This window comes from Dromaius novaehollandiae, chromosome 1 (genome assembly GCF_036370855.1).
Source record: "Dromaius novaehollandiae isolate bDroNov1 chromosome 1, bDroNov1.hap1, whole genome shotgun sequence".
NCBI lineage: Eukaryota > Metazoa > Chordata > Aves > Casuariiformes > Dromaiidae > Dromaius > Dromaius novaehollandiae.
In genome coordinates this window covers 118,966,645-118,982,024 of record NC_088098.1, presented here as the reverse complement: position 1 = coordinate 118,982,024, position 15,380 = coordinate 118,966,645, and the positions used below count along the sequence as shown (strand labels likewise).

The 15,380-nt window shown below is 57.0% G+C and overlaps 1 protein-coding gene across 3 annotated transcripts in view; it reads right to left on the bottom strand.

The window, feature by feature from the left end:
* SIM2 (SIM bHLH transcription factor 2) overlaps positions 1–10,811 on the bottom strand; it is a 59,054-nt gene extending 48,243 nt beyond the window's left edge. For all 3 annotated transcript variants that reach the window (XM_026121483.2, XM_064524822.1, XM_026121484.2), the window contains exons 1-2: positions 9,114–10,811; positions 2,046–2,128 (exon numbers count right to left, since the gene is read on the bottom strand). In XM_026121483.2, the coding sequence (XP_025977268.2) occupies positions 2,046–2,128; positions 9,114–9,288 (258 nt within the window). In that variant the 5' untranslated portion in view covers positions 9,289–10,811. The remainder of the gene's footprint in view (positions 1–2,045; positions 2,129–9,113) is intronic.
* Positions 10,812–15,380: the final 4,569 nt, after the last annotated feature.

Here is a 15,380-nt window from a genome sequence, read left to right as displayed (position 1 = left end):
CTTTACTTTTTTTTTTGAACATAAATTAACTTTTGTAGCAGTATTAAAATGGGAAATAAATTATTGCATCTTAAGCATAAGTTTGCTCCTAAACATTGTCATCTTGCAATTGCCCTTCCTAGTATCATAATTAAATTGGGTTAATTCTTCCATTGCTGTCTAGCTTAGAGGTCTCTAACCTATCTCTATAAAAAACATTGAAGCTGAAACTTTGTGTGTAAAGTTTCAGTCTAAGAACCCTTAAAAAAGTTTACAGTAAATGTGCTGTTTTTATTAAAATGTTAAGCATTCCTAGTTCCAGAAATAACTGAACTGTAAAATGAATATTACAGGTGATTAGCATATAGTATTACTTAAGTTTGCAACTTCGGTTACTAACAGCTAACAGGAAGGAGCAAGTGTTTTTATGATATAACTACATATGTATTTTTGAGGTAGACCAATGATTTCTGAAACAGTTGATCCGACACTACTTAAAACAAAATTCAGAGTGTGTACTTCATAGCTTGAAATCCCTCCACGAGAGATGATTTTCAATTTTATTAATATCCATTTATTTTATTCAATCAATGGGGCATGCTTCAAATCCTCCTACCGAAAGTGTGCTCTTTTTACTTAGGGAGGACGGATGATGTTTTGCAGGGCTGCTGTATCAAACAAGCACGCCACTTCAAATCTGAAGTGGTTTCACACAGCTCCCCTCGCCCTGCCGTTGGTGTCATTTTTTGCAGCTATTGACCTCCCTTGCAGTATGCAGCTGGCTAGCGCCTGAGGAGACTGGCAACTACCTGAAGGGGCTACACACTGCCCTCCTGCCGACACCAGTGCGCTAGGAAGCGGGAAAACTGTATGTTTGATTAATTCACTCAATACAGCCCCTGAAGCACTCCAAGCTCGGGTCGACAGCAGGCTGTCCCTCACGCCTCCGCGTCTCATCATTTTCAAAACAAACGCAAGGGCCCGGCCAAGGGCGGCCGCCGGGGCCAACGGCCGGGGTGCGAGAAAGGGCGGGCGGCGGGACCAACGGCCGGGGCCGAGGACGGGGGGCGCCGCGCGGCCAACGGCCTGTGTGCGAGGAAGGGGGGGGGGAGGGGGGGGTGCCTCGCGGCCAGCGGCCCGGGCGCTCCCCGAATGCCACCGCCTGGCGGAGACAGACGTCGAGGGGTGGTGTCGGTGGCGGGGAAGCAATCACAAATCCCGGGCAGAGTTTCCGTGGAGCTTTTTTTTCCCCCCACCCGAGTGAACAGTTAAAACTACCTCAGCTCTGTGACCAGAAATTAACCTTCTACAGCAAAAACGACCGTTAAATGATTCCGGTTTACTAGGTCTTTAAAATCGGGGGACAAAAACCCTTGCTGTATTAAGTTCACATACAAAATAGAGAGCTAAATGTAATTAATTTTTTTCTTTCTCTGGATGGCATATACGCCCCAACTGCGACTTCCTAAATTCTCCTACGAGCTGCACAGGGGGAATTCCGAAGAAGTCCAGAGCCGATCAACGGGATTTCCAACAACTGTATTTTCAGGTGCTAACGTAAATAGGAGATCTAATCCAGATGTTCACCTCCTGCCTCAGGAGCCGTGTGCTCTCTTAAAGCTTTCCCCTACTGAATTGCTGATGGGGAGCTACGATCTCCGACGTCCTGAAACACGCCGACTGCACCCCTCCATCGTAAATACGCTCCTCCCCGCCGCAGCCCACCGGGGGCTCTTTGCGGGGCCAAACGGCCATCCCGAGCGACCCTGCTGCCTTCAGTGACCCCCTTTATGGCTGGGCGAGACCCTGCGTGCACATAAAACCAGATTAGTGCCTCAGCGGGCTGTTGTTTCTGCTAATATCAAAGACGGGGAAAGTGAAGCGACTGGTGTTTCGGTTTTCCCTCTTCTCCCTGGCGGTTTGAGGCTCCGGATTAAAAGGAAGAGGCTCCCCTAAACAGCCCGGGGAAGAGGGAGGAGGAGGAGAGGTGCGAAGGTGAACCACACCGAAACGAAAAAGCTCCGATGCTCAGCGCGTACGAGAGAGAGGAGGAAGGCGTCCACTACCTGAAGCAAATGGGATCCAAGCTCCTTGGCCACGTTATTCAAGGGCCCTATCCTGCTCGGCTGTCCCCAGGCGTCGCCCAGACCTGCAAGGGAACCGAGGGGCTGGTTAGACCGGGAAGCGGGGCGTGGAGGGAGCCCGGCCCGCCCTCCGTGCCCGGGGGGCTGCCCCACCGCCCGCCTTCCCCGGCCGCGGCGGGGTCCCTCTTACACATGCACTTTCGAAGGGAATGGCCCCTTTTGCTGGAAACCCCGCCGCGGGTATCCCCACACGCACGCTTTCGCTGCCCCCGGGGAGCTGCGGGCCCCTCCAGCCCGCCGGCCCCAGCCGCTCGCCCTCCGCAGCCTCCCCAGGCGTCCTCTGCGCTGCCCGGCGCACCGGGAGCCCGTGCACCCGGCACAGCGTTGGGGAAGGTTTTCGATGGGGTTGGGGTTTCGGGAGGGGGAATCTGGGCTCGGGTTTGGTTTTTTTTTTAATTCCCCCACGCAAAGAAGGCGTGCATCAGCTTTCCCCCCAGCGGGGCTCAGACTACTGCCCGTGCCAGTCGAGGGGTTGATGCATGCCATTGCCCGGAGGAGCGCGCCGGGGATGGAGGGAAGGTGCATCCATTTGATGCCTCCTCTTTTAGGAAGGAAAGAAAAGAAAGGAGGGCTTAAACCCTTTGGGCTGCAGCACAGCCTCCGAAAAGCCACCGAAGCTCCTGGAGTATTTGTGCCCGTGCCCCTCGGCAGCCAAGAGGCGCTGTGGAAAGGCCAGCGGTTGGTGAAAGGCGGCAACACGCCTCTGTGCGGGCTGCCGGCGCCGCGGGGCTCCCGTGCAGCGCTTCACATACGCGGACACGCGTGCAGTGGGTGGGTAGCCCAGCGCCCCGCAGCCCGGGCCGCCTTTTCCCGCCGCTGCTGACAGGGCAAACTCACTTGCAGCCGTGTTAAGCGGCGAGCGTGGAGTAAAACGCTCGGCCCGAAACCCTCCCGGACCGGCGTGTGCTTTGGCGGAGCGGCGCAGGCAGCCCCGGGCTGGAAATGCCGGGATCCTTTTGCCCCGCTCATGCATCCGGCGTCCCCGGGGGCCTCCAGCACCTCCTGCTTCGGGCGCGCAGCGGACGCCCCGCTACGCGCGCAGCCGCCAGCGCAACTCGCCGCTGCGCGCCCACGCGCGTTTGCCCCGGGGCAGCGTGCACCCGCGTCTCGCCCCGCTCCGGGGACCCACGGGGCGAGTGGGTCAAAGCGCCACGGTTTTTTTCTTTTTTTCTTTCTTTCTTTTTTTCTTTCTTTCCTTTTGTTGTGTGTAGGGAAAGGACACCCTCCCTTCGCTAAAAGAAGTATCTGGCCACGCGCTTGGAAATCTGCTTTGAAGAGCCAAACGAAAAGTCGCGCGTTTCCACCGGCGTTTCGCCCTCCGCAGTTTGGAGGAGGCTCCTAAACTTGCAGGGATCCGTCAAAATGTTTTTCGCGCTGAAACGCGCTTCCCCCGCCGGTGGGAAGTTTAACGGGCCGCAGAGACACCCTGGGGTCCCTTTCTCGAGACGGTGGCAAACGCAAACGATATAGCTAGTCCCGGTGCTGCGCGGTTTGCCCTCATTTCGGTTTCCTAATTGAAAGTGTCGAAACATGGGATTGTAACCCAGGAAAGGGGTTTACTCATAACAATAGATAAACTTAAAAAAAAATCTTTTGATGTGTCCTGCAACGAGCCCTAATTTTCTGAAGGATGCAGTAGATTTATTCTTTAAGCAGATTTTATTCGTCAAGAACGAATGGTGTCTGCCCTGCACCCGTGTGCGGCAGCCTGCGCTGCCCTGCTCGTCACGGCTGCACAGGTACGGCTGCACGGCGTCGCCAAACATTTTTAGGACTCCTTTCTAACGAGGACTAAGAAATGAATACTTGGAGTCTCTCCGGCGGCTTTGTGCCCTTCGAAATTTACAACTGGACTTGCAATTGCAAACTCGTATCAAACGTCAACGCGTTAGGTGGATCAGGCTGACATTCGTCTAAGCTTATTCTAAAGCCGATGGGGTTTTTTTTCGTTTAATCCGCCAGCAGGTCATTTTAAAGGTGGAAACGAAACGAATGAAACCTTACGTTCAGAGAAAGGATTACCGCACATTAACTTGTCTTCCCGGAGATTTGCAAACGCGCAGCGCATGTCCTGTAAACACACATCTGCAACAGACTCCAAAGAGGAGCTCCTGCCCAGCCAGTCAATAATGCACATTTTCACTCGCTGGGCTGGAGCGAGGCCAGGAAGAGCTGCTCATACAAAGTGAGCGCTTTGTAAAGCGGTTAAAGGCGGAGGAAGTTTCCTAGGGCGGCCCCAGCCGGGAAGGTGCCTCTGCCGGAGGAGGCCGGCGGGTCTCGGACGCGGCCGTGAAAGCCGCGGGCTGCCGGACGGCTGCTCCCAAGGGAAACGTCCCCGAGGCCCCGCCGCAGCGCCAATCTGCCACCTCGACCCGGAGAGCGATTTCCCAGCGGGCAAGCGAGCAGCAGGCGCAGCCTCTGTGCAAAGGCGGGGGACCCCGCGGGGGCGGCCGGGCCCCCCGAGCGCAGCCCCGGAAGACGGAGCCGGGGTCTGCGGCGGAGCCTGTCCCGGCGGGCGGCTCGGGCACGGCGAAGCCCTGCCGGGGCGGAAGAGGGCTGGCCGCTCCCCGGCGCAGCCCCGTTTTTGCTGGTCGCAACCACGAATGAAACCCCTTCTCCTAGTTTACCCTCCGTTTCGGGTGTCTGCATCGACCCTCTCCGCTGGGGCTGGGTTTTGCTGCGCTGGGAGGGCAGCAGGGGCACCGCGGCATCGTTTCTGCTGCGCTGGGGAGGAAATAGCTGGCCCTAATAGCCCCAATTCGCCCGGGCGGCAGGCTCGGCCCGGGCCGCTGCGCCCCGACGGCGGAGAGGGGCTTTTGCAGGGAAATCCCGAAATGCGTGCTACTTTTGCCATGGAAAGCTGTGGGGTTCCTCATATAAATGCCTCCCCCCTTCCTCCGGCAAGCCCGGGCGCAATTTCCCCCACTACCGTCTTTGGACAACTCGGGCTGTTTTTCGGAGTGCTTCAGCATTCACTTTGTACCAGTTCCCAGTTTCCAGGGATGGGGGTGAGTTAAGCTGTAATAAGATCTGGAAATATTTGGGAACAATTCCCACGTTTGCTTTCCAAATATATAAATTCATACATAAACGCTTGTGAAAGCCCGGTAGCTTTTCTGTTCGGGATTCTGCTAAAAGAATTACTTAGCGATGTATCACGTAAGTATCAGATTGCCCCGTAACCTGGAGCATTTCCTTTGTGTCTCCTGTACTGCTCCCCGGCCCCCCCCGGCGCGCACGGTCCCCCCGCAGCCGTCCTTCACGGCGAACCTGGGTCCCGGCAACGCCGGGATTTTCAGCGCTGCCTCTCCTGGGCGATTTTCCCCTCAGCGCGGAGTAACCTCCCTCGGCTGGGAGAGCAAAAAGAAAATGAGGCGAGGGCCGGCGGGGCCCCGGGACGGGGGCAGAGGCGACGCCTTGCCCTGAGCCGCGGCCGCAGCGGGGAGCGACGCGGCCAGGTATCGCTGCACCTCGACGGCGCGGGGCATCGCGTCGCATCGCACCGCCCGTCGGGGCCGTCGGGGAGCCCGGGCAGCCTCTGGGCGGCTTTGGGGAGGAGCGGGGCACCGTTATTGCAGCCCCTCCGGGGATTTTTGTTTTAGCCGCTTTTGTTTTAGCAACACCTTTAGTGCCACTGCTGGCGGTTTCGTGGAGCCGTCGGCCTGCTTTTTTGTTTGTTTGTTTGCTTGCTTTTTCAAAATCATTAATAAACCGCTTCTCAGTACATCTGGGAATTAGCTGAAATAGCTGCACTCTGCCTGGATTTTCTTAAAATACGCATTCCCGATCTGCTTTTAAATAGCGACAGAAAACTGTACGCTCCTTACTATTCCTGTTGTCTGCGTCTTAGAATAAGGAACAGGTCCCAGATCTACTATTGAATCATTTTATTCTGAACATTTTGTGGAGGCAACGTTACCTTTCGGGTCATTTATTAATGAGCGCATTCCCGTCCGGTTTAATCATCTATAAATGTGCAGTTTTAAAGTCGTTTTTGGAAACTGCGGCGGGTGGGGGATAGGTTCACAATTTAACCAGCTTGCCATAACCTGCTGGAAAGAGGGGTTCTTTCTCAACGCGATTTATTCTTGCGTCCCTTTCTTTCGTTTGTTCATTTTTAGAAACAACAAAAAAATGACAGTCAAGAAAGAAGATAAAAAAGTCCCGTGGTATATTTTTGTTCTACAGTAACAAATGTCTTGGCAAAAAAACAAAACACAACAGAAGACGATCTTACAGAGATGGCGAGCGGGGGAGGCTGTAGGTTGCTGTCTCCTGGACTCTAATTCATGAATCCGAAGGTCAGAGCAAAACCACACTGCAAAATGTATGATATCGGAGCACGAAATTATGCCTTCCAGGGCTTGCACTTGGGGGAAAGGAAGGAGCTACAATATAAATCTCCTTTCACTCTCGCTTTTCTGAGCCTGCTCGGGCGCCTCCGCGGGGGGACCCGAGAGCTCTGTCCAAAAATGTGCATCTTTGGGAAAACCCTGGCCGGGGGGAGCAGGGGGAGACCTGTCTGAACCCATTTACGAGCCTTGTCGAAGTGCAGGGACCATCCCGGCCCAGACACCTCGCTGAGGGGCTCAAACTTAGCCGAAACTACGCGTCAGCGCGCTCTGGAAATAAAGACGAAAAAAGAGCCATCCAGCGGGGTTTTTAAAAGCTCAGCCCTCTCCCTCTCTCCCCCGCCAGTCTAGACAGAGCTGGAAGCCGGTTTTATAGCCGGACAACGCTGCCGATCACGCTGGCTACAGCTACCCATGCCTAGCAGGCGTGCGGTGGTGCTCGGCCGGGCTGGAGGAAGCAAACCCCGCTGCGCCCTGCGGCGGGCCGGGGCCCGGCCGTGCCCGGGGGGACCCGCAGCCGTCGCCCCCCCGGGACGGCTCCCACCAGGCAGCCAAAGGTCGTGGGCGGCGGCCGGGGCTGCTTCGTGCCCGTCTTCATTTCCAGCCCCCCTCCCAGCCTCGGGACAGCTCTGGGACCATGCCCGGCGCCCTCGGAGGGGCGTTTTCCCCACGTCTTTGCTCTCCCGAGAATGTAAACCACGGTGCCGAGCAGACGCCCCCCGCTCAGGGCCGATGTCTCCCAGTGCCCCGGAGGGGGGCAGCGCCCCCGGGCTGTCGTACCCCCTCCCTCCTCTCCCAGTAAAGCCAACTGGAAACCAGCGGCCGGGTACACGGGGAGAGGAGCTCCCCCTCCATCCCCGCACCCCCAAATCCCTAGGGAAACGCGCCGCCTCAGGGAGGGAGGGAGGTTACGGCTAACCACCGTGTGCCGTGGGGCAGCCCCCCGGCCGGCCCCAAACCCCCTGCTGCAGCCGGCGGGGAGCGGGCACTGCCTGCGGCTGCCTCCCTCCGTGTCCCCCTTGGCCCTCCACATTCCCGGGCACTAAACGCCGAGCTCGGGGCCGAAGGACGTGGGTCCCCCCGCCCGTCATCCGTGGACCCCAAGCTTTGGTTTTAAAAGTATTCCCACCCGCACTTAAGACGATGAAAGATCAGGAATCCGCCCTACGCGTTTAAACGTTGCTCTTAATAAGCAGAGTGTGCGGAAGCGCACGCCCGGCCTCTCCAAGGCAGACCGACACGAAACACCCCCGAGCTGCGGGCATAAACCCGCTCTCGGGGTCGGTTTGTTCCCTGGAAAAGCGGGGACATGTGCAGCAGCATCTCGGCATGTGCCACTTCTCTTCCATCCTAAACCAAGGCGTTCAGGGAGCGCTGCCCGGCAATTGCGCCCGAAATTGCTGAATTAGAGGGCCTTAACGATAAGCTTTTCTCAGGGTTATTTATTTATTTTTTTACTTACACCCTCCTTCTTTTTTTTCTTTTCTTTTTTTTTTTTTTAAATTCGCAGCCTTTTAATAAAGCTCCTTCCAAACCGTGACGGGGAGCAGACCCTCCCACACGCACTTTGCTAATTCCTCTCCCCGCCGTGTCCGGAGGGGCCCAAACAAACCACGGCGCGGTTGAGCCGGGCTTTATTTAGCCACCGACAGACATTAACCAGCGCTTCATCTCACGTCGCCCATCGGCTCAGCGGCGGCACAGACGCGGCGCTACCGACCGCTCCCCCACTGCCTCCCTCCCTCCCTCCGCGGGCGAAAGCAGCCCCGCAGTGTGCCCCCTTTCCGGGCCCGGGCTGTGGGTGCGAGGGTGCTTTTTTCCCCAGACTCCAAGGGGAGGAGAGACGGGTTTCAGGCCTCACTGCCGCCCCTCTCCGCGCAGGGCAGCGGCGCTGGCCGCAGGCGCCCCCCGCACGGCCGCGGCCGCAGCGGGGTCCCGGCGCCACTCGGGTCCGGCGGGGCCTCGCCGCGAAGCGGCCGCGGGTCCTTCCCCAGCCCGCTGCCCCCCTCCCTCCCTCCAGCCCCCCGGGATAGCCACAGCCACCCCCATCCTCCCCGCCGCAGCCGGGCCCGCACAGCGGCGGCAGCGCCTTGCCCACAGGCCTCACCGCGGTCGCCGGGGGCCCCCGGGGCCGAGCCGAGGGTCGGGGCCCGGCGCGGGGCTGCGGGCCGGCCCGCTTGGGGCGGCCCCGTCCCCCCACCCCGGGGGGGGGGGCAACAAAAACCAGACGGCTCTGCACCCCACCACGCTCAAGCCGGCTCGTACCCGCCGTCAAACGCAGCCCCTCGCCCCCCCGGCCCCCGGCGTGTGTGGGGCGGGCTGGGGGGCTTCTCTCCCTACGCGCCTTGGCGCCGAGCTGTTTTCGGCTCCAGGCCTCCCCAGACCCGAAGGGGGGGGGGGGTCGGGGGGCCTCTCAGGCCCCCGAGGCGTCTGTTTTCCCTCGCCCCTCATTTCCGACCGGCCAGGGGGCACGGCGACCCCCCTCTCGCCCCCGGCCCCCAGCGCTCCCCACACGACGGGGGTGCGGGGGGATTTCGGGGTGTCCGGTCGTCCCCCCCCTCCGGCGGGCGCTGCCCCGTCGCCCCCGGCCGGGCCGGGCGGAGCTGGCAGCCCCCCCGGGGCGCCGCGGGGTGGTTACCTTCGGGGAAGACGGCTCGCATTTTCAGGTAGCTGGTGGTGAGGCGGATGATGGACGCCTTGTCCAGCTGGGAGGTGATGGCCGAGGGCAGGGGCAGGAGTTTGGCCAGTTCGTAGAATTCTCCATTTTCTTTTTCCCGTCTAGTCTTTGCCGCGTTCTTGGATTTTTCCTTCATCGCGACTACTGCAAGGCGAAGATGACACTGGCATATTAGACCCGATCCTTCCGAGCTGCAGGGGGCATGGATTTCGGCTTCAGAGTTAGTATTTTCGTTTAAGGAGGGGAGGGAGGGAGTTCACCCAAATCAAATCAAATAAAAAAAAAGAGGAGGGGAGAGGGACACAAAAAAAAAAAAAAAAAAAAAAAGGAAAAGGGGAAGAAGAAAAAAGCAAACCAAGCAAACAAAAAATAAACAACATCAACAGAAATGGTGCGAGGAGGGGGAAGGCGATCTTTGAGCCTCAGCCACAGCAGGCGAGCTGATCGGGAGAGGCAGTCCTGCTCCGAGCCTGCGATATCTAGCGCTTCGAAACCGAGACTGAGAGACCTACACAAACCGCGGTCTGCAGCTGGAATCGGATCTTCTCCTCAACAGGGAGCAAATCACTGCCTTCCCTTGGCAGAGGGATTTCTTCTGTTCAATCCCTCCCGTCCAGAAATAATAATAATTAAAAAATAGAGCGTCCACGCGAGAAATCATAGGACTAAGCAGGCTGAAGCATTTTTGGACACTTTTTTTTTTTATCTCTTGAGAAGAGCAGACCGCGTTGCTCGTTTAACGCAGGGCGAGCCGATGTGGTCCCGGAGATGCAGAGAAGAGACGAGCCGCAGAGTCAGCCGGGCGCTGCACCAAAGTCCGAGCCGGTGCAGAGGGAGCCGATGGCTGGGGCGCCCCGAAATCACGAGCTCGCCTCTCCTCCCCCGGCCCAGGGCAGGCGGCGGCGCGGCCCGGCAGCAGCCCTGGGCTGCTTCAGAGCGGGAGCGCCGGAGCCGCCGGGCGCCGCGGGGCAGCGGCCGCCCTCGGCCGCCCGCGGGGCTGCCGGGCCGCGGCGCTGCTCCGGTCGCTGCGCCCGGCTCCAGACGTGCCGCTCATGCGGGGTCAGCCCAGAGGATCCGTTTTCCGCGGGGCCGGTGCCGCTGCAGCGTCGTCCCTTTGCAAACAAGTCCGAGCTCCGGCGAAGGCGCGGGGTTGATTTTGTCGGGTTTGTTTGTTTGTCTGTTTATTTTCCGCTTAAAAAGAAAAAAAAAGGATTTTGCAAGGTCGGGAGCCGGCTTTTATTTGTCACGTATTTCAAGAGCCGCTGCAAAGCGGTGGCTCCTCCACACGCACGTGCCTTTCAGAGGAAAAAGGAGGCTTTGCTGCGCTCTCCTCCCGCAAGGAGCAGCGCTCCGCACCCTGCGGCAAGGATCGGAGGTGAAATTTCCCTCCTCTTGGAAACCCTAGCCGCCGCGCTCCTCGTCCGAAAACACCGATGTCTCCGCTTTTTTTTCTTTTCTTTTTTCTTTTGTTTTTTTTTTCCTCCGGGGGCAGCAGCAGCTCTGAAGTGGACCCCTCGGTTAATTCCTTAGCAAAGGCTGCGGAAAGCCCGGAGAGCCTGCGGAGGGGAGGGGATAACGTGCCCGTGACGTGTCCGCCCGCGCAGCGCCCGCCGAGGCACCCACGTACCGCGGAGCCAGAGGAGAGCCGCGATTAGCGCTTGCAACGGGGCGGGCGGGGGGGGGGGGGAGCTGTGGGCGGAGGGTGTCTGCCGAGGAAGCCCGAGACCGCTCGCCCCGGCCTCCCTGCGCGGGAGCGCACCCACCGCCCCCTCAGGCTGCCTCCGTGACCCTGGGGACACGCGTGGGGCGGGGGGGGGTGCGTGGGGCCGACGTGGCACCATCCCCACGGCGCCGCGGTTAACTGACCCGAGCGTTTCCACCTCCGCCGTTTCTGCGGCAGGCGAAAGGGCGAAGACGCACATGCATGTACATACGCGCACCTACGCGTATGTATATACCGCATGCATACACAGATGTCTATATATTACCGCTCTATATGGCTATTACCCGTATATATGGTAATTACGATTAACCCGGTCGCAGCCCGACGTGCGACACACGCACACGCACCCGCGCAGCTCCACGGGCAGCCGGCTCTGCGCGGCACCCCTTGCAAAAAGCCGCCCCGGGCGCCCACGGACACGCGTGGCCGCAGCACCGCTGCGGGACGGGACGGACGGGGGGCTGCAGCGCGGCGTCCAAAGCGGCGAGGAGCCGCCGCGGGGTGCGAGGAGCGGCGGGACGGGGCAGGGCGGCTGCAGCCCGCGGGGAGATGCGCGCAGCAGCCGCGTAGGCCGGGGGGGCGCCGAGGGCGGACGGGGCACCCACGCCAAAGGCCGGGCGCCGCTCCGGCAGGTCCGGCCCCCCGCAGAGGCCAGGCCGGCGGACCAGTGCGGTTCGCTGAGGCTCGCCCGCCGCTCGGCCCCGGTCCCGTCGCCCCGAGAAGGGCCCTGCCCTGCCCGTCTGCAACCTGCCCCCGAGCCGCGGCCGCCCTCGGCCTGTCCCGCGTGATACCGCCGGCCGCAGGACCAGGGTGGGGGCTTCTTTACTTATTCATTTTTTTATGCATTTCCCCCCCCCCCCCCCGTGGGGGGCGGCGAATAGGGAGTTCGAGGCGCCTTTTGCGTTTGCCGCTTGAAAGCGGAGAAGGGACGGGCGGCCGCGGCGCCCCCACGCGTGGGGCCCCCGGAAAGCCGCAGATTTGGGGCCTGTGGCCCCAAAGGCTTTTTCCGGGAGGGATTAGGCTAGAGTTGGCTTTCAGGTCGAAGAAACCTGAGCAACACGGTTGCACGGGGAGCACTGGCGATGCGGCCCGCTTCACCCCCTCCGCACTGCCCTTGTCACCCATGGGAAGAGGGCACCGCCGTGCCTCCCTCACCGGGACACTGCGCGAGCTTGGGGACGGCATTTGCAGCCGGTGATAAATTAGCTGTTATTAAAACTGCTGCTATATTTTTCTTCTTATGGGGCGCCGGCCCCGGCTGGGACTTTCAGCGAGCAAAACGCAACAAATTAATTTAGAAAAACAACAGTCGGAAAGAAACTTCAGCATTTCGCGGAAATTCTCCGAATAAAATAGCAACCTGCGCCCGCCGCCGAAACTGGGCTCATTAGCGGAGGTAAAAACTCCGGGAAAAAGATCAGATGCACGGGGAAAGGGAGCTGCTTTTCAAGGCGCGTCCTGCTGGGTCCGGTACAACGTGCTCCGCTATCGCTAACCCCGAGCAGGAAACTTTACGGGACACTTGTGAGCCTTGTAAATCACATGTAGGAAAAACCGATCGGGTCTCGAAGGAAGGCAGCGGGGGGAACGCATTACGTTTCTAACAAATTAGGGTAGTTTGGAGAAAGGGCAGGTTTGTGAATATTTGAAACATAATCCCGAAAGAAAGGGGGGGGGGGGGCGGAAAGGCGCACTGCTGCAACGGTGGCCCGAAGCGATGGAGGTGAATTCGCGATATTGCGCCCGGTCGGTGCCGGCAGACCCCAAGGTGGCGGCGGGGTCTCCGCCGACGGGCCGCCCTCGGTCCGTTTCAGAGACAAACTCCGCGCAAGGGACGCAGCTGAACGGGGGTAATAAATAAAGCGATTTACGGTGTAAAAATTCAAATTCCTCTTCCGATTATGCGCTATTATTTAAGAGCAAACTGGCGGGGCACAAAACGCCCTGTTATGTAACGTCCCTTTTTCCCTGGTCCGAGGGGGAAATGGCCCTCTTGGCCATTTGGAGGGTGAAGGGATGGCATTTCTTTTTTGGGTGAAACGTGTTACAAAGGAATATTCCGCTTTTTCTCCCCCAGATTTTAAAATAAAAAAAAATAATAAAAAGATAAAGGAGGGGGAACTATGAGCCGCTCTCTGGGTCATTTATTGCCTCGCTGCGCCGCACCGAGCAGGGCTGGGACCTGCGCGCCGGGGCCGAGCCCTTGCGCGCCCCGCGGAGGGGCGGTTTCCCCGGTCGGCGAGCGCGGCGCGCTTCCCCGCGCCCGGCCGCGGAGGGACGCGCGGCGCCGGGGCAGCGGGGCCCCGGGCGCGCAGCCCACGCGTGTCCGCGGTCCCCGCAGGGCGGGAGGGAGCAGCCGCGCTGCGCGGGGGCGGCAGCGACGGGGCGGCTGCTGGCGGGCGGGGCAGGGGGCAGGCTGGAGGGGCTCGGCTTGCGCCGGGGTGCGGAGGGGAGGCGCCGGGGAAGGCACCCGCGGAGAGGTGCGCAGCGCCGCGGAGCCGCGGCAGGCAGTGCCCGGCGCTTACAGCCCCCTGACTCCAGCGGGAGCCGGCAAAACACCTCGCCCTTTGGCACGGGCGCTTTAGCAGGGTTTTCGTGTTTCACATCCAGGCAGTTTTCGCGTATTTCTGCGCCTCAGGGAAGCGGTTACGTGCTTTCGCGCAAAGGCACGCAACGCTCAACACACCGATACCGGGGAAAACAGTCCTCCGGAGCCAGGCCCGGGGCCAACCCTTCAGTCATGCCCGATGTGTTTAGCTGACATATTGACAGTGAGAAATATCACCCGCTTCCTCAGGAAAGAACATAACATCAGGTATTTTAACGTTTACAGGTTATAACATCAGCCTTAGTATGAGCTCAGGAACTAGCGCTGCATATCCCCGGAGAAATCCTTATTTTTGTCTGTAACTACTGTTCCCAAGTGTGTATGTACACACACACGCACACAGACTCATACACAAATCCTATAAATGCTAATAAAACAGATTCCTCAGGGTTTGTTTAACTTTCCCTGGCATCGCAATCTTCTATTGATATTCAACGGGGTTACTAGTGTGCATGAGGATTACTAGTTAAGTCCAGGCTGCGGGATCAACCTTCTAGGGTGCCACTTGAACATGTCCTTACCAGTAAGTAAGGTAGCAAGTGTGAGTATTGACAATACGATTACTTGGCGCTGAATACTTGAAAGGAAAAAGGAAGTTAAATCGTGGTGCTAGAATTATGAAACTATGCAGAATTGAGGCCTCCGGTGGCAGCGGATCGTTTTCAGCTCTTTACTTGAAGCTGCATAAGCTGTATTACTGCTATTGTCCAACCTTCGCTGGCCACGTGGGACAATGTTTGGCAATCGGACAGAAAGTTATTTCTACTGGGCATAAACTGGAAATATCCAGCTGGGGTGCAGATTCTATTTCTAATCACAGCGGAGAGAAGGAGAGTCAAGGCCCTTTCTCAGTGCACAGACAGCATTTTTAGAGTTCGTTAAAGCTGCTTGAGCTAACCATCCAGAAAATACCTGCTGTTTAAAAATGAAATAAATAAGGGGATTTTTTTTTCTTAGAACTAATCAATTTATTTATGCTTCTGCACATAATGTACATAATGTTTCTGTACACAATGTACAGTGATAATATAGGCATACAACACTGCAGGAGCTGTCAGAGCTGATGGACTGATCCAAATGGATGACATTTGCAAAAAATATGTCTAAGTTAAAAACACCGAATGCTGGTGTTTGGCTCAGTTTTTCAAATTCAATTTAATAAGGAGAATAAAGCTATTTTTTTCTAACTGGACCTGGGATTTGATGAATTTTCTGAAAGTATATTCAAAAATATTGATAATTGATATGAATTATCATGCCCAGACATACATGACCAAACATTTGTTTCTGTTAATATAAACTGCAAACCATATTTTTCTGAGCTACAGTAGATAGTTTAAAAGATGAAAGCCATTCTTGGGAACAGGAGAGGGAATGTATCAATCACAGAGAGGAAGCTTCTAGGTTGAAGAAATTGGAAAAGTCTAGTATGAAAAGAACACAGTGGAGCATTTTTGCTCTATTTGTCTGAAATCCTTTGAACATTAAGAAAGTGAATGTTTAGTATTTTTATTTACTTTTTTAAAGTTATATTCAGTGACTCAAAGTGGTTTTCTCAATGGCCTTCAGCTTGTATGAATACTGTGACTAATCTAGTGGAGATGAGTAATGGATCTGTGAGGAATAGAGGAATTCTGATGCAAAAATATCTCCCTTTTTTGTTGGTATTTTATGCCTCTTGGCATTCCATATATTATATAATGGTTGTCAGATGAACTTTGGTAATACTTTATGGTAACGTTTATAAATAATTTAGTCATGATTTAGAAATGATGAATGGAAAATGCTGTTTCTATATAATTATATCATGTTTTACTATGTTGTAAGCACATTCATAAACAAATGTATGTGCTTTCATGTATTTTTGTACTTTCACAGTTTGATGTAACATCCTGGT